This window comes from Epinephelus fuscoguttatus, linkage group LG23 (genome assembly GCF_011397635.1).
Source record: "Epinephelus fuscoguttatus linkage group LG23, E.fuscoguttatus.final_Chr_v1".
NCBI lineage: Eukaryota > Metazoa > Chordata > Actinopteri > Perciformes > Serranidae > Epinephelus > Epinephelus fuscoguttatus.
In genome coordinates, this window is record NC_064774.1 from 20,519,234 (window position 1) to 20,543,195 (window position 23,962).

The following is a 23,962-nucleotide window of genomic DNA, read 5'->3' on the forward strand; positions in this document are numbered from 1 at the left end:
ACTGTAGATACAGTAGTTTGGCTGTATGAGTCAAATAAAATAAAAAATTAAAATAAATAAATATTAAATAAAAATAACTTCAAACTGAAATAAATAAATAAACAAATCTGAGTCACAAATAGCCATCAATTACTCATCAAAAGAAAGTAACTTCCACCACCTCAATCCCCCACCCTTGATTAAACACTGAAAATAAAATAAAAGAGGTAGGTAGGGTTTTTCCTATTTAATCTTATTTTGTTATATTTCTCCCTCTCCCCTCTCTGGAGGCGTCTGATCTCCCTCAGCCCTCCGCCTCTCCCACCTTAATTAAACACTGAAAACAAAATAAAATACAGAGACATTCTTTTCTATTTTCATCTTATTTAGCTATATTTCTCCCTCTCCCCTCTCTGGGATCACCCGACCTCCCGGCCCGCACATAGCCCCGAGGCTTGGGTCTCCCCCTCCGTGGAGCCCTCCCTTCCTCCCAACCCCGCACATACTCCTGAGGTTCTTTTGGACGACATGTCGACAACTCTTCACCTGCTGCAGCTCTGCAAGTGCCTGCCGGCGCACTCCTCTGATTGTTCAGATGTGGAGTGCTGTCAGTCATTGCAGCGACGCATGAGCGGTCAGGTCTCTTCTCTCCTTCCTCGAGCTGATTCTACGTGCGCCTCACGGTAGCGCATGTGCGCATCCATTGCGCATATCCGCAAATGTGTCCCCTCGCACAAAATGTGGCCCCCCATGGAAGATGAGGCCCTACGCACAGCGCGTGTTCTGCATTTAGGGAGGGGTGGCCCTGGCCTTAGGTATTGCATACTTTTTGTTTTCACTGTTCAATTATATTCAGTCCAAATCAGTTCAATTCAAGATTTAATCAGTCTTGTCCGATAACATTTGGGGAGTCTAGAAGAGCCGCAAGATTAAATCATTTTATCCCCGTTCAAGTTAGCAGAGGACTAAACAGGAAGCAGCTGACTCAGCCAGGGGAATTCTCAAATCTACCTGCTCTCTGGCCCAATGGTGCGGAAACAGCACTGATCATCTTTATTTTCATACCTCAGAAATAGAGCTTTTTTGGCTTCATGCGCCACTGAGCAACTTTCATAGGAATGAACGGGGGCTTTCAGTGCTGTATCCAGATCTGTTAATATATTCTTGCTCACGTATCTGTGTCTGTCCACACCAAAATTTGAAGTTACAAGAGAAAGTATGCATTTTGGAACGTAGCAATTCCCTTTTAATTTCACATCTTCTTCCTTGTAAAGACCTGGCGCCTACACTACCCTGAATCAGTGGTTTTCAAACGTTTTGTGTCCAAGGCACACCAGAGGGCAAACTCTCAAGGCACACCTGTATTTATATCTGTGTACAACAGCTTCTATAACGTGTATTATCTCGCCTATCATGACATAAGAAAATAGAAATGAGAAAAAATAAGACAGGTAGCTTTCGTGATACTTTTCTTTTGGTGGTAGGTCGTCTTCGCTGGTGCTTTGTTTTAATTTGCTCCATACAATAAAGCGATCCACTGTCCCACTAATGGCTTTCTCCTTTCAAATGTTATCATCCCTCACACCAGCTGCCAATCAGGGCTTTTGATGTGCCACACTTAAAATTCTTACACGTAAACAGCAACAATAGGTTTCCTGTGAAGGTTTTTTTTTTTTTTAAATCAAATTAAATTACATAACATTTTTTAGCTAGAGTGTGCCTCTTTAAAAGAAAAGGATGCGCACAACATACTGATACCATCTATTAAAAATTCATTAATTATTTTTTGTATAAGCCCAGTTGAATATTGCGATAATATCACAAAATCCCACAGCACACCTGGATTGGCATCACGGCACACCATTTGAGAACCCCTGCCCTCAGCGCAACCTGACCACTGACAGTTCAGTTGCAGAGTCATATGTTATGATAGTAGCAGCAAATGTAGCCTCGAGCCATCAGAGTTCTGGTATGCTCACTTTTTTCTACCTCCATATCCCCATATTTAAAAATATATATATACAAACTGACTCAAGTGACATCCTTTGAGACAGTTTATCAGTTCTCCTGCAGCTCAGCAGACTTTCAACAGACCTTGATGGGTTAAATTAGTGGAGCCCCCTTTAACAAAAACAATCATAGCTGCCTTCCATAGAAGTGATCCAGGGTCAGCGCTTTGATATTTTAATGCTGGCTCACTGACCTCACTTATTCTAAGACTTTAAGTACAGCACAGCCATTGTTCATTTTATTAAATGTGCTTTTTTGCTGTGACACACAAAAAATATCAGACATGAAAATAGCCTACTGGAACTTATACCAACACCCTGTCTCTTTGTTTTTTCTTTTCTTTTTCTTTTTTAAATTCTGGCATGAAGCTAACTTTCTCGTCTCACTTGAAGTGCTTACATTTGTGTGCTGCAGTGTTATTATGTCAACAAGGAAGTTAATTACACAGAGTACTTCCTGTTTCTCACACACCTTAAAACATGTTGTTTTCTGTCTGTTTTTAACTCCACTTACAACTGATAGAAATAAAATAGAAAATATGAAATGGTGATATATATAAAGTAATGTTAGGTGATAGTAGTATTACTGTAAAGATATCTGCAATCAAAAGTTCACTTCTAAAACCCAGATGGCACCCCTGTAATGGGTATTTCTTTCACATCATTTGATGTCAAAACAAGATATATGACCCCTAATTTTGTTTAAGTACTATGTTGAAAAAAAAACTTCAATCAGGCACAATAAAGCATGCTATATTTAGACAATCATAACACACATCATTGATACTGTGTAAATGTGCATACAGGTGAACAGAAACACAACAGCGAGTCATGTCAACATCAACTCACTATGTCATGAGTTGGAATCTGGTCCCCACCACACTACCCCATCTCTCTCTCTCCCTCTCTCTCTCTCTCTCACACACACACACACAGACACAGACACACACACACACACACACACACACTTCTAGAGCAACACCCTAAACCAACTTTCCCAAGCAGACAAAGGAGTTCACGACTCCAAATAATTTGATGTTTTTGAATCCTATAATCTAAAAATCTCACTCACCTTTCAACACCATTGACCTGACGTCTTTCGTGAATCTTCGGTACACTAATAAGCGTATACAAAACTTAACATTAAGAGCAATCTAAGCTTGTCTCATACAAAACCAGTTCTGCCTGCTATAATCACACCTGTCAGTCCAGCTCACAGCAGTGACGAACAACAGGAAGGATTCTGTTAACTTTAAATTAATGGCTCCTGGATGGAAATTTGTTCTCACTTGCCAACTGGTCTGACAGCTGAGCCTGTTTGGATGACTTGTTTTTCACTTGTAAACATGACAAAACAACAAGCAGACATTGTCCTGAAAAGCTGTTTCCATTACTCACTACTAAAAATAGTTCAGTTTACTGAAAACATGTTCTGATGGAAGCTGATAGCATTAGGCAGAAACAGTATCCAGCCCAGCAGCAATCCATTGTGTGCCAGTTTACTTTGACACACTGAAGCCATGAGACCTCAAATAAAAATCCCAGATGTCAAACTTCATTATCTAGATCAAGTGGCTGATGGGTGGAGGCATCACAGGAGTTGTTTTGCAACCACATAAATAACAAATATATCTATCTATCTATCTATCTATCTATCTATCTATATATATATATATATATATATATATATATATATATGTATATATTTACTTTATTGACCAAGAATTGTTTTAATTGAGAACAAATGCTCTTTTTTTTTTTTTTTTTCAAAAACAGTCTTCATACACTCACACAGGTACCCACATTCAGTCCTGTAAGTTGCCCAGTGAGTCACAGTCTGATCTGTTGGCCACTGATAATATGAATGAAAATATATGATAATTAGTCCATACCCATTGGTAGCTTCGTCACCTTCTACCTATGCCAATCCTCAATGCCTATGTGCAGTTTCACATAGATTGACCACGTCAGTGAGTAGAACAACGTGGGACAGACAGAATGACACACTGACAGTTTCTGTGATTATGTACAGCACACCATACCACGACTTAGTCATGCCAAAAATTAGAAAAAAAACCAACATTCTGCCACAGGGGGAGCCATAGCAATCAGTCGTATTTTAGCCATTTTTAAGCTTTTTTCTGTTGTTATAGCGCCACCCAGTGTGGCGGTCACTCCCAGATAAGAAATTAGCTCTCTAGCGCCCCCATTTTGTTTGATGGGGTCAATAATGGAGGGGTCCCCTCAGACTATGTGTGGTCATATGCCTACAAAGTTGCGTGGTGATGGGTGAAACCCTTGAGATGTTATACACCTTTATGTGATGAGCCACGCCCTCCACAATATTCATTGACTTATAGAAGCTCAGTTTTAGTAGTTTTCCAACTTTTGCCAAGAGGGAACTTTAGATATTGGTCCCTAGATTATGTTCACCGAGTTTCATGCAGATCAGTGAAACCGAGAAGCCAGTGCAGGGATCTGAGAACCTGAGTGATGTTTTACACTTTAATCTTAGTGAGAAGTTTTTCACAATTCTGGTTGAGACACAAATTCCTGCTGAGTCACAGCTGCCTAACGAAAAAACGGCCAGCATCCAGAAAGTGTCCTGGTCCGTTGAGGGTTGCAAAATCTGGGCCCCATTAGACGTTGGTAACATGGGCCCATCCCGGCTGAAACATGGCTGCCAGAATCAGGCAAGTTTATTTAGCCTGATTCTGGGGTGCCATTCATCCCACGTGTCAGCCAAGTCAGGTAACCAAACGTGGCTTGGCTTACTTATGCCAGTGTGCTGAGTTTGGGCCAATGCTGGGCCAGGTCATTTTGTCTACCTGGGATTTAGCACTGAATTTGAATCATTCTTCTTTGGCACAAAAAAATATTTCTGTTTTATCGTTTTAAAACAGGGGTAGGCAGTTTAATCTTGGTGTCACTGGGAAAAAAAATACCACAATAAACTTCATGTTCTCCCCATGTCAGTGTGGGTTTTCTCCGGGTACTCCAGCTTCCTCCCACAGTCCAAAGACATGCAGGTTAATTGGTGACTCTAAATTTTCCGTAGGTGTAAATATGAGTGTGAATGGTTGTCTGTCTCTTTGTGTCAGCCCTGTGATAGTCTGGCGACCTGTCCAGGGTGTACCCTGCCTCTCACCCAATGTCAGCTGGGATAGGCTCCAGCACCCTGCGACCCCTAGGATAAGCGGTTAGAAAATGAATGAATGAGTTAATATTGTTATTTAGGTGGTCTGAGAGAACATCTGCACCTCCACTGGGCCATTTTCAGAAAGAGCAGCTGTCAGTCACTGCTCATAAACTGCAGTCAAACTGCCCAACTAGGCAGCGCTAATCAAATATAAATCAAGATTGTGTTGTTGCATTGCCTATTTCTCACCTCAGATGTTTTCAGAAACATATTTTAGTGTACTGTTTAGCTGTAAAATGAGCACTGCCCACCAGCCGGAGCAAACTTTCTCATGTTACAGCTTAGCAGTTCCAGCAGTAGTTCACATGACTGACGGCTGCATGAGAGACACCTCTGTTCTAATGCATTACAATATAATTATTATGTAAGAAAAATAAATGACAGGCATTATGCTCACTTTGATGGATTGTGTAATTAAGCAAGGTCCAGGTTTCTGCAAATTGATGTTACACCCATCTGTAGTTGAATGGACAGTAATGGAACAAAGAAAACAGGCATGCATACTCACAGGGTTGGTGCTATTAATTAATTAACCAAACGTATGTGTGTCATAGTCAGATAATTAAATCATCTACTTCTGTGCCAAGTTTCAGGATGTGACAGTAAAGTGAGACTCTTTAAAGAAAGGAGTGTTCTAACCTGAAAAACAAGGTCATACGGTAAGAGATTATGTTTGACCATGTACCCAATGAATAGTGCAAAAAGACCGGCATAAAACTGGCACAGAACAAAGAACCCAGCCTTCAGATTTTAGCATTTCAGCCTGCACCACGCCTAACCACACAACATTTTTTTCAATCATGTGTGGACAGGAATTTATCATTTCATCCACCATGCAGGAGACATGTCGCCTTGCATACTTAACTGTTGTGACACAGTCACACTGGGGTTTAGACTGTCTTCATCAGTAACATTGCACGACATGGGAAAGTTTGTATTAGTCTGTTGTGTGATTGTAAGAAAATTAGGCAGTAATTGTGATATGTGTTGGAGGGAGACACATCCATGTATTTAAACATGATCAAAATGCACAAAAAATGTTTTAAGTATTTAATTATTTGAGATTGGTTAATTGTGTAATGTAATGAAAGAGGCAATGAGGACATAATAATAATAATTTAAAAAAAAACAAAACATAAGTGATAGTAGCATATTGCCAGTGGATGACGCACCTGCAAACCATAGTACGAGTACATTTATCTTAACAGGTGATGACTTTAGTAGAAGTTAAAGTCACCTAATAGAATATTAATTGAGTAAAAGTACAAGTAAATGTTATTAGTAAAAAAACAAGCAGTCAGAATTCTGAGGAGTATATTTATTTATTCATAACATGTACACATAATAAATGGAGCGTGCACACTTGAAGAAAAACATGGTCTTTTTCACAACTTGAAGGATTTAAAGAACAAAATCCAGTTTTTCCTTCTTTCCTATTGCTTCATACATACATCCCTCACTCCCTCCTTCCTCCCTATTTTGCAGCAGACTAAATAACTAAAATGCTTAGGAAAAATGTGTTGAGAGTAAAAGTATATGTTTTATTTAGGTAATGTAGTAGAGTACAAGCAACTGTTGACAGAAATATAAAAACTCAAGTAAGTCACTACTGTAATGAAGCATTATTACTTGCGTGACATTACACCACAGCATTACTGTGTGCCGTACAATGAAGGAAACTGTGCCTGAATCATGATCAAACCATTGTTTATTCAGGGAATACTGACTGAGCAATAAGCTCTTAACAGCAGTGCCTTGAGTTCACATTAAGTGGGTGAGACAGATATAAATATATGACAGCAATCACGATAAAATGATGGAAAAAGTCCGTAAAACAAATAACTGGCAGCAAAGTCTATCAAAAATAATTAACAGCAACAAAAAACAGTAAAGACTAAAACATTAAATTACAAAAACACACTATTTACTAATTTACTGCTTGTGTTGTGTGTCTGTCTGTATGTTTGATTTTTGAGAAAAGCCAAAAATCCAAATCCGAAACCAAAATAACACAATCAATAATTTTTTTTTTTTTTTAAAAGAAATACTTTAATAGTAGTATTCAAATATTCACTGGACCAATATAACTGGGACATATTCCTGTTTTCACGGTTTTAGCACGAACCTAAATGCATAAATCCGAGTGTTTTGATTCTCACTACATTTCCCATGACCACCCTTTTCGACTAGTATGGAAGCCCGCAAGTCCAAACATGATGTACATAGCCGCGCTCCTGCTGCTACTCTTAAAGGAGACGTATCCCATACAGGCTTATTATCGGTTAAAGAAATATGAGGTTTGCTATAGCTTTAAGAAGTAACTAATGCTGAATGTTTGCAATATTATAACCATCATACAACTTAAGTTTTTTTTATTAATAAGCTAGTTAATGAGACGCTCGCGGACATTTACTCTTCTCGTTTACTCGAGCTAACAAAACTTGGTTCCACCAGGGCCTTCAGCCTGTCGTTGGTCTTATATTTCCTATGTTTATAGTTAGTTAATAACACGGGTCTTTCCGGGTCATAGCAGTTAAATAAGAGCAGCATGGACTCGGAGGAAGAAGAGGTGTCAGGTAACGTTTCTCGTCCTGGGACTGAAATTACCGGAGACTCAACGGAGGCCTCTAAACCATCCCCGGACTCGAGTGTACCGACAGGCGGGAGAAGAGGAAGCAAAAGGCTGGTAAAACCCGTGACCTCCCCGGACTGCAGCGACTCTTTGCCTGGTGTTCGTGTTTTGCGAGCCAGGGGAGCTGGAGCTGGCAGGACTAACGTTAGCGAGTCCAAAAATGCCACCTGCAAGCAAAAACCTGCGAGGGTGCACCGTGGTGGACGTGGGAGACCCGCGGGATCACGCTCCAGAAACACACCGGTCATGCAGTAAGTGATGGCACAAACGCACCTCAGCTGCTTTGCTGTACAATGCCATTGCAACGAGCTCGCTAACTAACGTTACATAACTCAGAGGCTTGTCAGAAGAACTAGTGTGACTGCACTGCAAGGAGGCATGGGGCTGTAATTGTGGGAAGTATGCTTTATCACTGGGGTTTCTTAAAGCTATAGGTTAAGAGAAACCCAAACAAATGAGTTGAATGCATGTGTTGTCCTGTCTGTGTTCATTGTCAAAGGGCACCAGAACTAAAGCATATTGTGTATTTGTATGCAACAGATTTATTTTGCTTTGCATCTGGCTGTAAATTCTCTCTCTCACACAGACCTGCAATAAAGAAACCCACAGCCAAAAAAGGTAAAAACAAATAAACACATGAGTATATTTCATCTGTACGCATGAATATTATCGTTCTTACATTTGTCACTAATACATGGGCACCCTGACTTCTTCAGCATCCAAACACACTGTTGGACCAAACCTGTCCAAATCTAGGAAGGGCAAAGGGAGACCTCCAGCTGGAGCCCCTTGCACCACACTAGCACCAGCATGCAAGCCAGAGGCAGAGATGGAGGCATCATCATGTGGTAAGACAAACACCATCTGCTTTCTTAACTACAACAGTCGGTCATCTGAAACTGAAATAACACGTCATCATTTCTGCTTTTCAGTGGACGAAACAGGTTGTCTGAAAGGAGGCAATGACAAGAAGTGAGTGGTGTACGACTCATTGAATGCGCAGCAGAGAAAATGTTGCTTTCCACGTTTGATTTGCAGATGTGAATTTAATTGTTGCCAGTGTGGTGTTGATGTCTATATTAGTGTTACAGATCCAGATGCAGCTCCCGAAGAAAACCCTCCATTCAGAGATGACCCAAATGACCTCATCTGTAAACCCGTGACAAAGGCGTATGTTGAGCTCTTTGCCTTTCTATAGCGAGTCACGAATATTATTTTATATGAAGAATTTCAACATGATTCATGTTAAAATGTTAGTTTCAATAGTGATTTTTTTTCCCCCCAACTCCTCAGGGAAAAATCAAGACGGCGTACAACGCTAAAACAAAAGGACGTCAAGAAAGAGGAGTCAGAGAAGGAGGATCAAAAAGATGACATTAAAAAGGAAGAATCAACCGAGATTGTTTTGCAGAGTGAAGATCGAGTGAGCAATAACACAGAGCCTACCAGGAAGTGAGCAAAATATTGGTCATTGATTAATTAATCAATTAACAGGAAACACAGAAGGACTGACGGCTGATCACACTGACAAAAAGTGTATTTCATGTCTCAGTGCTACCTGAAGTCACACACCCTCACCAATGCAGACCCCTACTGTTTTAATGCAGGGCTGTGTTCGGTCTCATAGCCCCTTTATATTACTGGCAAAAGGTTTGTCCACTGCACCAGTAAGGAAGCTAACATAATTGGTATGCTCCTACTCTGCTTCTCATGGGAAAAAACATAATCAGGGCTATCATTAAAGCCTAGCGCACCTTGTTTTTTTTTACTGTGACTGAGTTAGATTTGCTGTCCATCAAAATGAACATGTGAAGTCAAGAAAACAAAGGTGCTGGACAGTATTCAAGCTTTGTCAGACAAAAATAAAATGTAAGTGGTACCGTAATACATCACAAAATGACAATAAATGTTACCGCCTAGAGACAGCATCAAAAACACCCTTTTGTTGTCGTCGCCAAGATGACACCACAAGAAAAAATCACAGCATCACAGAGCACATACTGATCCATCACAATGTTGAAAACATGCTGAAGTAGTCAAGCAACCTCAGTGTGACTCATCTGTGATGCTGCATGACTTGATTTTTGAGAAGTATAAAATGTTTTTGCCTTTGTGATTGTCCATTATTGGTTCACATCATTATTGTATTGTATTATGTTGTTGTATTGACCGATGTTTCAAGTTCTATTTTGTGACCTGTTTTATTTTAGGAAAGGTAGACAACAAAAAGATGACAAAGCCCCTCGGCTGCCAAAACAAAGGTAGCAGTCTCAGTTGCATTATTCACTGTAGATGACACACATCATTTGGACCCAATGTGATTATAATACAGTTTCTCTTTTTTTCTGTCCGTATAGGAAAAAGCCCCCAGTGCAGTACGTCCGCTGTGAAATTGAGGGCTGTGGTACCGTCTTGGCCCACCCACGCTACCTACAGGTTTGCCTTCCTGTCAGCTGTAACCATGATAGCTCCAAACATTCTTAAAGCAACTATCTGAATGTGGCACCGCACAGCAGCAACAATATTAGCCGAGCCACAGAAACCACAGTAGTGCACTGGACTTTTACATACTGTTTCAGATCTGTGAGCTTACCTTCAGGCACAAAGCGTCTTAGGTTGGGTGTGTTTACTGTGATATCTACTTTATTTCTCATCTCTTTATTTCAGCACCACATCAAATACCAACACTTGCTTAAAAAGAAGTATGTGTGTGATCACCCCTCGTGTGGGCGCTTGTTTCGTCTACAGAAGCAGCTGCTGCGCCACGCTAAACATCATACAGGTGATGCTAGGGTACAGAGGTTTACCACGTTTATTTGGTTATGAAAACAATTTAATAATAGCTGAGCTGCCTGAAATGTGTAAAAGTATAAGAGATGATCAACAACTTGTCATGTAGTTTGTTCATTATGCTCATCATCTGTCTTTCAGATCAAAGGGACTACATCTGTGAGTACTGTGCACGCGCCTTCAAGAGTTCCCATAACCTCGCTGTGCACAGGATGATTCACACAGGAGAGAAGCCAATACAGTGAGTAGCGACATCAGTGTGCAGTACCATGAGTGTTGTGAAAGAACCTCAAGAATAGGACATGCTTTATGAGTCTGGCATGGTTCCATTATTCTGAAGAAAGCCTAATTAAAGAATGCTGGCAGCAGAAGATGGATAGGTAGGGACACACTGATGCCAATGTTTCAATCAACAACTTGGCTGATGCAGAAACCACTGTTTTTTTTTTCTTTTCTGTTTTGTGTTGTGTTACTGTTTATTTGGTTTTTGTTGTTCTGTACTCCCCCTTTTGTGCCATGGAAACAAAGAAATCATAATATATCCAATCACATACACATTTATGACACATACACATTTACATACTACTCATTAAGATGAATTCTTCAGTACCTAAAACATTTTTTTTGTGAGTCTGTGTTTCTCTTAGTGTTGCTGGAGAACTTGTGAGTGAGTGGGGCGGAGTTTGAGATAGGAGAGATGCACACTGTTGTGCGTTACATAACTCAACTTGTCCCTTTATCGTTATAAACAGTGTTGTCTAAATTTATATCTTGCTTGAAAATATATCGATATATCTTACATAGTGGTTATATCACCCAGCCCTGCTGTATAATTGTGTATCCAGGCTTTGATTAAGATTATGAACCCTTTTTATAAGCCAAAATCTTAGTTGCATTGTGATAGCAGTTTGTCTGTATCAGACGGTCGTTTCGCTATGTGATGTATTTTGTTGATTTCTATTCTAAAGTACAGTTCTGAGGTACTTGTGCTTCACTTGAATATTGTAATTTTGTATTATACTTCTGCTTAACTACATGTGTCTGTCAGCTGAGTTACAAGTTACTTTGCGGATAAAGATTGTAAAAATCTAAATACAGTACATCAGTATACAGTAAATTAAACCACCCAGTAGGGCTGCCACGATTAGTCGACTAATCGATGACTAATCGACTATTAAAATAATCGGTGACTATTTTAGTAGTCGACTAATCGGTTTGAGTCATTTTTCATAGAAAAGTACTATAAAAGTACCCCAAAATACTCTTAGTGCAGCTTTTTACATTCAGATATTGGCAGCTTTACACACTCTCCCGTGACGGTGAACTAAAACCCTTTGGCGTGAGTATGAAACAGGACATTAGATGACGTAATTTTGGGGTTTGGGCGAGACAGACCGACATTTTTCAAAATTTTAACACATTTTCCGATAAAATGATTTGTTGACTAATTGAAGAAAAAATCGACAGATTAGTCGACAATGAAAATAATCGTTAGTGGCAGCCCTACCACCCAGTTATAAATAAAACAGTAGAATCAGCTCAATTTCTGCAATATTACATTATTTATTTATATGCTTCATAATAATAATGATCTGTTAGTACAAAGTATGATGATATAAGTGTCACTGAGACCATTGTGCCTGCATATTGAGTACTTTTACTTTTAAACTCTAAGTAAAATTTGCTGATGATACTTTTGTGCTTTTACTTTAGTCATTTTTTACTGTAATGGAGTATATTTTACACTGTGGTATTACTAGGTTTACTTACTAGATCTGAATACTTCTTCCACAACTGTTTCTGAGCAAGTCCGAGTGAAACTGGAGGCAAAGAGTCACAGATGAGACTCAAGTTTGAAATCAGTTCAGACTATAACCTGGTCTTTGTCTCCACCCTGTGGCAGGTGTGAGATCTGTGGCTTCACCTGCCGTCAGAAGGCCTCCTTAAACTGGCACATGAAAAAGCACGACGCAGAAGCCTCCTACCAATTCTCCTGCTCCATTTGCAGCAAAAAGTTTGAGAAAAAGGACTCAGTTGTTGCCCACAAGGCCAAGAGTCACCCTGAGGTGCTCATAGCTGAAGCTCTAGCAGCTAATGGGGGTTCAGTAATAAGCTCTCCCACCCTAATCCCAGAGACTGTCCCAGTGCCCACCCAGAACTCAGAGACTGTCCCAGTACTTACCCCGACCCCAGAGACTGTTCCAGTGCTTAGCCAGACCCCAGAGACTGTCCCGGTGCTCAGCCCGACCTCACACACTGTCCCAGTGCTTAGCCCGACCCTAGAGACTGTCCCAATGCTCACCCAGCCTGACCAGCCTTCTGTCAGCCAGGAGAAACAGGAAGTGGTGAATACCACGCTCACTCCACTGCAGCAGGTGGTGCTCCCACTCGCACCACAGACTCCAGTAGATGTATCTCAGGGCCAGTTTCTCCAACTGCCCTCGCATCATGTGGTGCAGGTGGCACACCAGCAGCAAGCCCCCACCTTGCTGCACCTCACCACTGCATCTCCAGCTCACCTCTCCAGCATCAGCCACCCCCAGCTCATCCAGCTCTCCTCCCTTCCTGCCAGCACTGTCACATCCATGGCCATTGCGGACCCCCAGAGCACCCTCCTCACCCTGAGCTCCGTCACCACACTGCCCTCCACCGCGTCCCTGGCCTCCCAGCAGCCTGTGCAGTGGGGCAGGGGGGCTCATGAGGATGCACAGCTACCTGGGGAGGGTGAGCTGTGGGACAGGGTGGTGGTGGGTGGCAGTCCTCAGGATGTAGGGGACATGATGTGGGAGGCTAACGGGGAGAGGAGGAAGGAAGATGAGGGGACTGTATGGGAGAGAGAAGGAGAGAGACAGATCCTGTTACAGTGTGCCGAGGTTCAGGGAGACAGTTTAATCTAGAAAATGAGCTAAACAAGAACTTAATGTAAAGTGTTGATTTTAGAAAGGAACAAAAGACTGAAGGACCTGTCAGAAGTTGATAAGCTGATATTCTAAATATTTAAAACAACAGACTTTATCTCCACAGAGTGTAACACAGTAGTCATATACAGTACAGAGCTACTTATATCAGGGAGTATGATTTATAATATTATAGATTACACACTCTTTTACCACTTACTGAATATTTTGTAACATTTTGGTGTTTGTATATATGTGTGTATGTTAACATTTTTTAGAGATAAAAAAAAAAGACTGCAAGATGATTGTACATATTTTACAAGAAAGTCACAAATGACATTTAATGTGAATCCATGAGTATCATTGACATAATTGGGTCACCTCTAGTAGTTTCAGTTACTTAAAGGTCCAAGTGTGTAGGATGTAGTGGCACCCGTTGTCATAAAGGGAACATAATATTCATAGCCATGTTTTCATTAGTGTATTATCATTTGAAATTAAGAATCTGTGTGGTCTGGTTACCTTAGAATCCACTGTGTCTACAGCAGCCCAGAGTGGACAAACCAAACACTGGCTAAAGGTAGGGCCATATGCGTTTTCGCGTTAGCCACTGTGGTTCTCCTACACGCTGGGTACATGGGGGAAGTCTCGGTTGGTTGCACTCTACAACCTCAATGATAGATGCCACTGAATCCTACACACGAGACCTTTAACAGAACAAATGTGTGCGCAAAAACTACAACCAAATACAGATCTCAGTGTAAAAAAATCCTTGATGTAAGATTACAATAAAAGATATAAAAAAAGGAATTTTTAGTTTGTACCTTTAGATAAATCTGTATATATAGATATAAGTAGGTTTTGAAATCCATTGAGAAAGGCGAGATGTTTTCTTAATTGACTTACTGCAGTAGGAAAATAACAGGTGTTTCTAAGAAGATTAACCGTGGCTGTGTTCTGTTCAGATGTTCCAGTCAGTCATTACAGTGTGACAGTGAAACAGCACGCTATGCAACAGATTTAAAAAAAAAAAAGGCCTACTACCATAGACTGCACACTTTATGCCTATTACCTCATTTTGTAAAGAAAAGATCTACATTACGTTTCTTGTTTTATTGTTTTCACCTTCCAGAACCTGAGCAGTGTCACGTCCCTTCTAAATTGTACTCTTCACAGTAAAGACTATGCAGGCAGTGGTGTTATGATGGAAATAGCTTTTGTCAGTTTCTTTTTCAAGCACTCTTTAATAATTATACCTCTATGCACTGCTACGACTACTGACCATGTGTAATCTTACGATCATTTATCAGGAAATGTGTTCAGAATAACTGTAATAAACTGTATTCTGAAGTTTATTATTAGAATTATTGACATGCTTTGAAGAATGTGATTCTGGTTCATTTATGTATCAGGGACACAACATCGATTTGATGTATACATACCAGATTTAGTCAAATGACTAGACTAGGTTGATAGACAAACTAGAGTAACCAAAAATCAGATAAACAACATAAAGGTACATATGGTAGGTTATAACATAAAAAAAGCTAATAAAACTGACACAGAGCAGACACAAGCACATATCACCATAATAACTTTATCCTCCTGAGGCCCTGTTGACGTAGACCTGTTGTCCTCGTTTGTGGACACTTTTTTGTGGCATCTAGTGGTAGCACACCACAATACAAATCCATGTAAAAACAAGATGGCAGCCATCTCTGCCAAGTCAGTCTGCAGCTGATCCCGAAACAAAAGTGGACTGGCTCCAAAACCTGATCCCATTTTATGGTTGAAACTTGTTTATTTATGATTAAAAAAGTTTGTAGTTTGACATGGCAACAAATTTGACCAATTTTAGCAACAGTAACAAGCTAAGACGCTTGCTAAGGAAGGACTCGTTTGAAGACATGGCGAGCTTTATTATCATCTCATTTTAGGGTGTTGGGATTTAATTATAAAAATGCATACCAAACAAAAGTTCAGGTCTCAGGAAGTTATATTCATAGACAAAGGACTTAAAGGTATAATCTTAATATTAGCAATCTAAACCAGGACTCCCTGGAAGAAGAGATGTCATATCTAAATGGGACCTACTGGCTTAATGAAGGAGAAATTAACTTTAAAAAACTACATTAAATCAAACGTAGCTTTGACATTTCTGTATTTATTTGCCAACTGGGGATGCACAATAATATCGGCACGTCATCTGTATCGTCCGATATTGGCTTTAAAATGAGCTATTGGAATTGGCAAACATGCTTTTTCTCATTTTGCACAATGAATAAATATATACATTGAAAAGTATTGTATATCATGTCTCCATCTGCTGATGGGCCATGAAGATAAGAGTATTCATGCATAATATGATGTTAATTCCACTACAGAAGAGACTTGATGATCACTGAACTTAGGTGGGGTAAAAAATGGATATATTGATGTCGGCATCGGTTATCGGCCAAATGAGTCGTTATATATCAGCGTATTGGATATGACATCTAATGTTGTTTACCCCTACTGCCAACATATACACTGATACCAACTGAGGATCCAAATGAATACACTCACTGAAAAATCATTATAATATACATATTCCTTAAAACAATAAAAAAAAATTGGTGGTACAGTGGTTAGCATTGTCACCTCACAGCAAGAGGGTTCCTGGTTCGAACAGAAGGTGGGTGGGTTCAAAGTTCAGGGTTTTGTCTGGGTACAGTCCATGTCTATGTGCCAGCCCTGTCTGGTGACCTGTCCAGGGTGTACCCCGCCTCACCCAGTGTCAGCTGGGTTATGTACCAGCCCACCCAACAGTGTAAACGGTTGCAGAAAATGAATGAATGACTGAATTATAAGTCCATCTTTATTTACAACAATGCCCAGGGCAGCGTCTCCACAAACCATCCAAAAATAAATAAATAAATAAATAATAACCGTACAAAAACTGTCCTCTTAACATGTGCTGTATATTTATTTTGTGGGAATGGTATTTTGCTAATAACACTAATTAAATGCATTTTTTTTGCTAATTTGTATCCCCAAAAAACATTTTTTTGTATGTATAAGATTAAAAAAACGCACTTTCTAAATGTGTTTTAAAATCAGACTAAAGGAAAAGGGGAATAAAATTAAGTCAAAGGTCTCAGCTCTCCACAGATGAAATAGTTGTGTGCATGTTTGACAGACTCAGTATGTTATTGGCCAGAAAATATTGTGTTGGTTTTCCACATTAGCGTACAGTGACCGAGACAACCCAATAAAGAGAGTATTTATTATTTGAGGAAGGATGGGTGGGCCACATGGTGACGTTTTTGGGGAGAAAAAAGGCCCTCCTGTGCGTCCCCCTAAAAACGCCCCTGTGGCTTGCGGAACCAATTAAATCCCCTCTGGCTGCGTGCATGCCAACATGAACACCGACATAAACACGCTTCATTGACCCTCGCCGTGACGATCTCCGGTTCGCGTTGAGAGTAAGTATCTAAACGGGATGTAAAAACGTTGTTTCGCTGCCAACATTGACGACGTCGGGGGTGGGGAGGGGGGGGGACTAGTTTCCCTGCTCGGTCTTCATCCAGCTCGCTGCTAACCCACCTATTTAAACAGGGCTGGAGTGCAAATGGCAGAGCAAGAGGAGCAGCAGATAACAGCGCTGGACACGCCGGTGCCTGGTCCGTCGGACACGGGGCGAGCAGTGGCTCTTGCCCGGCTATTGCACCACGAATGTAGTCGTCTGCTCCAGCTATTCGTGAGTTATCAGTTTACACACTCGTCCTGCTTACCTCATACTCGTCAGGCGGTGTGACACACTCCCCTTCCCGTTACTTGTGGCTTGCTTTCACACGAGCATGTTTTTGTACCGAGGCTGTAGTAGCTACCTGTCGCGTTTCACTTATGTGTTTTACTGTATGTACATTAATATTCACCAGTGTGCACTTGTGTATTGTTAAAAAAAGGATGCTGTGGTGCAGTGTAATCATACTAAAACACCCTCCTCCCCCTTCCTCCCCTCCATTTTCCCTGGGGTGCTTAATGGATAAAGTGTATTGGATTTTTTCCTGCTGTCATGCCTCGGTGCCTCATCTTCCCTTCAGAACACCTTTTAATCGATCAATATAATCAATACCTCTGTCACTCAGTGTTAAATTTGTAATTGAGTTCAAATAAAATTAAAGGCACAAGTGCAAGGCTATACAAAGCACCTTGCATGTGTTTGCTCTGCGCCCAAGTGGACACCTCTTCTCTCGTCCCTTTCAGAAAGAAAGGGAGACCTTCTTGTCGGACACCACCCCTGATGGAGGACGCTTGGTGTCCCCGTCCCCAGACTCGGAGGAGCCTAGCACGGAGCAGCAGGTGCGGTTGCTGCACTCAGCTCTGCGGCAGTGCCTGGGGCTGATCCACTGTGTCATCCTGAAGGAAGAGGAGGAGTGGGGTGAGCTGGAGGGCGACTACGAGACCATGAGGAAGAGCGTCCGACTCCGCCTGGAGCACCTGCTCTTCAGCACCAAAAGTCTAGTGGAGACCGAGAACATGACCCTGGAAGTCACCCCAGACCATCAGTGCAATGAGGTACTTTGTCATGATTAGTTTTTATTTCTACATACACACACAGAAAAACATAATGTACTTAAGTATTTTTATGTGGATTAATTTCAAATAAGGTCTACACTGAAAAGCACTCCAAAGGCACTGCTACAAATCTCAAGTTTATCCTGATAAATCATCATGTATAACCCACTTGAAGTGTCTTGCAGTCTATTTATGTGCAGCCTGTATTTTCCTATTGAATTCTTATTTTGTTGTGTGTGGAACGTTCCTGGGCACAGCGCGTAGGTAAGGTCAAGACTTCATAAATCAGTAGCAACCAGGTGCCAGACTGTAAGCAGCACACATCCAAGAGGAAGCTACAAATATCATGGACACAGCGCCAGAACAAAAAAACAAAAGTTGGATTTTACTTTCACTTTCAATGGTGATATTGTTTACCAACAAGAACCAACAATTCCTGCGTAGTATACCTTTAAACATTTTGTGCGTGGCCTCTGATGTCCTGCTCGTTCCCAGTGTGACATCAGAGGCCAAAATGCCCTTAGTATGTCATCATACAGGTGGCCTGCTTTTCTACATGAAGTTCAGTTTTACATCTACACCAAATCTGTTGGAGACATTCAGCACAAACAGGTTCCACAAAGTAGGGTATTAAGAAGCTGTCAGCCCTTTCTTATGTCTTAATAACACAACAATTAAATGGACAACCTAAAGCCTCAACAAGGGTGTGACTAAACCCTGTATTATATGAATAATACCCTGAAGTGAATATGACTAATGCTGGGAACAAAGATTCAATCACTGACATAATGGCTTAGATATCCATGATAATCTTTTGGCTTAGTTTAAAGTTGCACCAATAAATGCTTTTATATTAACAATGGATTAAATGTTTATTGTGAAAGCTGCCGCTCGTGGTGATGAAACCACTATCTTAGCATCTTTCAGCTTACTGTTTTGGTTTTCAAACCTTCAACTTTACTGTTCTGCTTCTCTTTCATAGCGTTATTTGGGCCACAGCAGGCAGCTTATTACTGTGTAAAAGCTCTGATTAACCCACTTTACATCACCTGCTCAGCACCCAAACAGCAGGCAGACAAAGTTAGTAATCAGCTGGTGAACACAGTGGAGTATTTAGCAGCTAAACAGACAGATATTTCCCTCAGGAGGTAGTGGAGACCCAAACGGAGCTAAAAGTAAAGTCAATATTAGACCTGAATTTGTCACAAACACAGCTGCAAATTAGTAACTTTGACTTAGGAACCAAATAGGAACATTGCCCTTATTCTGAAAAAGATAATATTCCTACTGAGCTGTTTACATGTAATATGAAATGCTAAAAGCTAAAAATGCTTATCATTTTGCTTCTTCGCATCAAAGTAGGATTTGGTGTTGTCATATATACACATATCCAAAACCTTGCACATATTCAAAATGTTTGTAAGTAAGATGTGTTCCGTCATCCGACCAGAAATGTGGGCTTTTCTTTTGGGCATGCATTTCTACTCCAGCCTTGTAAACTGTTGGCGAGTTGGTTTGTGTAGAACCTATCCACGACAACGCACAGAGCTGACCATAAATTGACAAGAAGCCGTGTGTCGCAAACTGTGGTTAAAACCCCAGTTGGGATGCATATTCCAAATGCGCTGTATGTATGCCCAAAGACTGTTCCTGAACCCAGACTAATACCGGCATGTTCCACGTGTCTTAATCGGAAAACGCTACATTGAGAATAAATTCTAATTTGGGAACTCCAAACGGAATATGCTGTTTACATGACTATTGTCATATTCAGGATGATAGTGGAATATCCATGAGCATGTAAACCATGTCTTATTTTCTGTTCTATATCTTGGTATAACAAAAGGCGGTGGACATTAAGTTGCTCTCTTCTGTGTAGGAAACTGATGGCGCTGGGGGAGCTTTCGGGCTCAAAATGTGGACCTATCGAGTGCTGCTGGAGCTAGTCCACTGGTCTGACCATGCTGCGCAGACCCTCCATGTCTTACACACAGAGAGGGAAGGAACACAAGAGATCTGATTTTCTTAGTCTCAATCCAACAACGTCTATGAATGAACTCACTCAACACTAACAGCCAGCTTTCCCTTTCATGTATTCCAAATTGAATATTAAGCAGTGTGGGATATACTCTGTGAACACTAGAGGTTATAAAATGTGCTGCTTAACTAAAATCACAACTAAGCTCCTTTAACAAAGCCCTGTAGACAGCTTTTCCCAGACGTTGGTATTTCCACAGCAAGTGCTAAAATGACCTCTAGTTTGCCTTGGTTGCTATTTCCTTTGACAAAGAAGTGAGTGCAGACCTTTAACTGTATAAAGGTTGGTTTGCTTTGTGAAGTGGCAGAGTTAGACTGTTTGAAAATGTATTTTTTTTTTGTATACAGTGTGTAATTTATTTTTATTTAAGTGGATTTGCCTTTGATGACTAATTATCTGCTGTTCCTAACACTCCAGTATCTAAGAAATGCTAGAATGTAGCCAAAAACACTCAACTGATAAACTGTGACTGATGTGCAGCTGAATCTGTAGCCATTAGCTATTTTAATAGATCACTGAGCTTTTAATGTCACACCTTATTAACATATCTAATCTAGATAATTCCATATCAGATCTCGTGTTGTCATGTATAGACTGAATGCTTGTATTGTTTATGGTTCGGCACAATCTGTGATGATCAAGTGTCATGTTTGCTGCTCTGGTCACCAAGTTCTCTCCTGATGTTATACTTGAATATGCTGCTGCACCGTTCACAAGTTTGAACTGTAAATACAGTCGTTCTCAAATCTTTTCTGTCATGCCCCTCTTAGGAAAGACAGAGGAAGTTTGAGAACCACTGTGGTAGATTTTTAGTTTACAGTAGGAATGTACTGTCTTGCCAAATGTATCAAACACACTGCACTCATGACAAGCCCTTTAACATTTCATCAGTAGCTTTTACAGCAATTGTAGAAATCGTCATTTGCTTTTTCACTAGTTAGACCTCCAAACCAACATATCCTTAATGTGACTTTGACTAGTAGCAATTTCAGTTCTCACCAGTCAAAATGTCAATTCTTGATTCTTAGTTAAAATGATCACTGTAGTTATCTGTTATTTAATTACAACTAATCAGCTTTTACCATTGACTTCTATTCAAAGTCATTTACAGATGATTAAAATTGTAAAAGGTTAAAATTCCAAGTTGACATATTCATAATATACTTTTCCGCAATGTAATTTTGACTAGTAGCAAGTCCAATTCTCACTAGTCAAAATGTTAATTCTTGATATCAATGATTAATTTATTAGTGGAAATGATCATTACAACAAGTCAAATTTTACCATTGACTTCCATTCAAACTCAATTGCAGATATTTATAATTAAAATTTTAACAGGTAAAAATTCCACGTTGACATACCAATAATCTAATTTTGACTCGTAGCAATTCCAATTAAAGATATCTACAAATCATTTCTCACTTGTCAAAATGTTAATTCTTGATAATTCTTGATTCTTTGTTCAAGAGATCATTGTCGTTATCTGTAACTTAATTACAACTACTCAGCTTCTACCATTGATTTCTATTCAAAGTCATTTACAGATATCTATAATTAAAATTTTGACAGTTAGCAGTTCTAATTAAAGATATCTACAGTTCATTTGTCACTAGTCAAAATGTTAATTCTTGATACCAATGATTCATTTATTAGTGGAAATGATCATTGTAGATATCTGTAACTTAATGACAACAAGTCAACTTTTACCATTGACTTCCATTCAAACTCAATTACATATCTATATATATAATTCAGTTTTGACGCGTTAAAATTCAAAGAAGCCATATCCATAGTGTAATTTTGGCTTGTCAGAATTGAATTTTAAGATGTCTAAAATTCCATATATATCTGTAATATAGGAACAATGTACATTTCAGCTACTAAGAATATAATTGTTAATATCAATAATTAACATTTTGACTAGTGAGAATTGAGTTGCAGATATCATTAATTAGAAGTGCACCCAGTCAAAATAATATTATGGATATGTCAACTTGGCACTGTAACACGTCAAAGTTGAATTGTAGATATCTTCAATTGAGTTTTAATAGAAGTCAATGGAAAAAGTTGACTAGTTGTAATTAAGGTACAAATATCTCTCGTGAACATTCACGTGAGAAATGAGTTGTAGATATTTTTAAATTGCAACTAATTAAAGTTGGATTATTTATGTCAGCTTGGAATTGTAACTAGTGTAAAATTACATTTGTCCTAGTAACAGTTTTATCTGCAATGTGTACAATTCCTTCTTATAACTAGGCAGAATTGAATTTTAGAAATCAAAGAAGTGCGACCACATCAATATGCGAATTTAACAGCTGACCAATGGCTTTGTGCTACTTAAATGATATGATGTCCACATATTTGAAATGGTTTGTTGATATGCCAGACATATCAGAAATACATTTGTTGACATCTGGAATGATAAATTACATTTCCACTAGTGGGAAATTAATTATAAATATCTGCAATTGTTATTTTTACTGGTGAAAACTGAGTTACTGATATCTATGATTAAATTAAATTATTAAGATATCTGTATATCACTTTTAACTAAATGTAATTTCTACTTGTTTAAATATGTTTTTAACATTGTTAAAATTGTTTTACAGATATCTTCGACTAACATATTAACTAGTCAAAATGACATTTTGACATGTTCAAATATCATCTCCACAAGTGAAAACTAAATAGCTCCTCGTCAGTCCTGCTGATGAAACATTAAAGGGCTTGCCATGCTGCACCACAACAACTTCATGGTAGCGTTCAATGCCTGACGCAGCATAGACTGACTGAGTGAATGAACTGTGACTTCCAGACTTGTTGGTATGGTGGATTTCTTACTGCCGTGTTTTCTTTTATCTCCGTGATGAATAACTGGATGTGCATTAAAGATTATAACAGTCGTAACCCTTGTGTTTTGTTCACATTAGCTTTTTTACACTCCACTGCTGCCTGTGTGTAATGATTACATCATTTCTTTGTAATTATTTGGTGTCACTTTAATTTAGATATCCCTAATTCCCTAGCTGTGAAATTATATATAGCCTACTGTTTATTGCAGGGACAATTAAGGCAGGATTTTTATGGTCTCCTTTTGTCTTCCAAAATGTCCTTCTTGGACAAAGAAATCTGTGTTATACTATATTCTGCAGAGTGATTCTGCTTATCTTTAGGGTCAGGTTGCATTCAGTTAAAACTTATCATATTAGCACATAATTTTGGGGTTTTGGGAAGTTGTCCTGCACCCAAAACTAAGTCAACACTAATCATATACAGAACATATGAATATCCATTGTATTTAGCCATGTTTTACACAGTGGTGAAAAGTAACTAAGTGCATTTACTCAAGTACTTTAGTTGAGTATTTCCATTTGATGCTTCTTTATATTTGTTTTTGACTCCAACACATTAATGTGACAGTTAGAATGACTAGTTAATTTTCAGATTAAATTTAGCATAAAAAACACAACGAATATAGACTATAACACCTGGGCCTATGGGCGGACTATGAGACAAGGGGTCCCTGGGCACAGATATGTAAAAGGCCCCACCACTTCTCCCACACAGGAGCAAGACACACAGACTATGTTGTGATTTTGCATCTTTTTTTGTGCGTTGTATGTGTTTGTAATCGTTATGCATCTGTTTGGGGTTTTGTGTCTCTCTGAGGTCATTTTTTTTGTGTTTTGGTCATTTGGTGTCTGTCTGTGGTTGTTTTGCCTCTTTTTGTAGTTCTGTGTTTCTTTGCAACTCCTTTGCAACTCGTTGTGGTCTTTTTGTGTCTCTTTGTAGTCATTATTAAACTCTTTCTGGTCAGTCCATATTAATTTGAATGGCATTTTGCAGGTGAAGGCC

General features: G+C 39.5%; 2 protein-coding genes across 2 annotated transcripts; both read left to right on the forward strand.

The window, feature by feature from the left end:
* The first annotated feature begins 7,245 nt into the window (after positions 1-7,245).
* Positions 7,246-14,805, forward strand: LOC125884143 (myoneurin-like). Its single transcript, XM_049568949.1, has 11 exons — positions 7,246-8,070; positions 8,406-8,437; positions 8,536-8,667; positions 8,752-8,791; positions 8,903-8,989; positions 9,113-9,271; positions 10,030-10,080; positions 10,177-10,255; positions 10,487-10,601; positions 10,751-10,850; positions 12,513-14,805. Exons 1-11 carry the CDS (start codon positions 7,736-7,738, stop codon positions 13,504-13,506), a joined length of 2,124 nt encoding a protein of 707 aa, XP_049424906.1. The 5' UTR covers positions 7,246-7,735; the 3' UTR covers positions 13,507-14,805.
* A 1,999-nt stretch (positions 14,806-16,804) lies between these two features.
* On the forward strand, positions 16,805-23,501 carry cntf (ciliary neurotrophic factor). Its single transcript, XM_049569264.1, has 4 exons — positions 16,805-16,970; positions 17,104-17,245; positions 17,755-18,066; positions 19,946-23,501. Exons 2-4 carry the CDS (start codon positions 17,117-17,119, stop codon positions 20,084-20,086), a joined length of 582 nt encoding a protein of 193 aa, XP_049425221.1. The 5' UTR covers positions 16,805-16,970; positions 17,104-17,116; the 3' UTR covers positions 20,087-23,501.
* The last annotated feature ends 461 nt before the right edge of the window (positions 23,502-23,962 follow it).

Bases quoted from the DNA above. Each gene is read 5' to 3' on its own strand.
- cntf (XM_049569264.1), top strand. From the start codon at position 17,117: ATGGCAGAGCAAGAGGAGCAGCAGATAACAGCGCTGGACACGCCGGTG. The intron at 17,246-17,754 runs GTGAGTTATCAG...CGTCCCTTTCAG, and splicing joins GTCGTCTGCTCCAGCTATTC to AAAGAAAGGGAGACCTTCTT. The intron at 18,067-19,945 runs GTACTTTGTCAT...TCTTCTGTGTAG, and splicing joins CAGACCATCAGTGCAATGAG to GAAACTGATGGCGCTGGGGG.
- LOC125884143 (XM_049568949.1), top strand. From the start codon at position 7,736: ATGGACTCGGAGGAAGAAGAGGTGTCAGGTAACGTTTCTCGTCCTGGG. The intron at 8,438-8,535 runs GTAAAAACAAAT...TGACTTCTTCAG, and splicing joins GAAACCCACAGCCAAAAAAG to CATCCAAACACACTGTTGGA. The intron at 10,851-12,512 runs GTGAGTAGCGAC...ACCCTGTGGCAG, and splicing joins ACAGGAGAGAAGCCAATACA to GTGTGAGATCTGTGGCTTCA.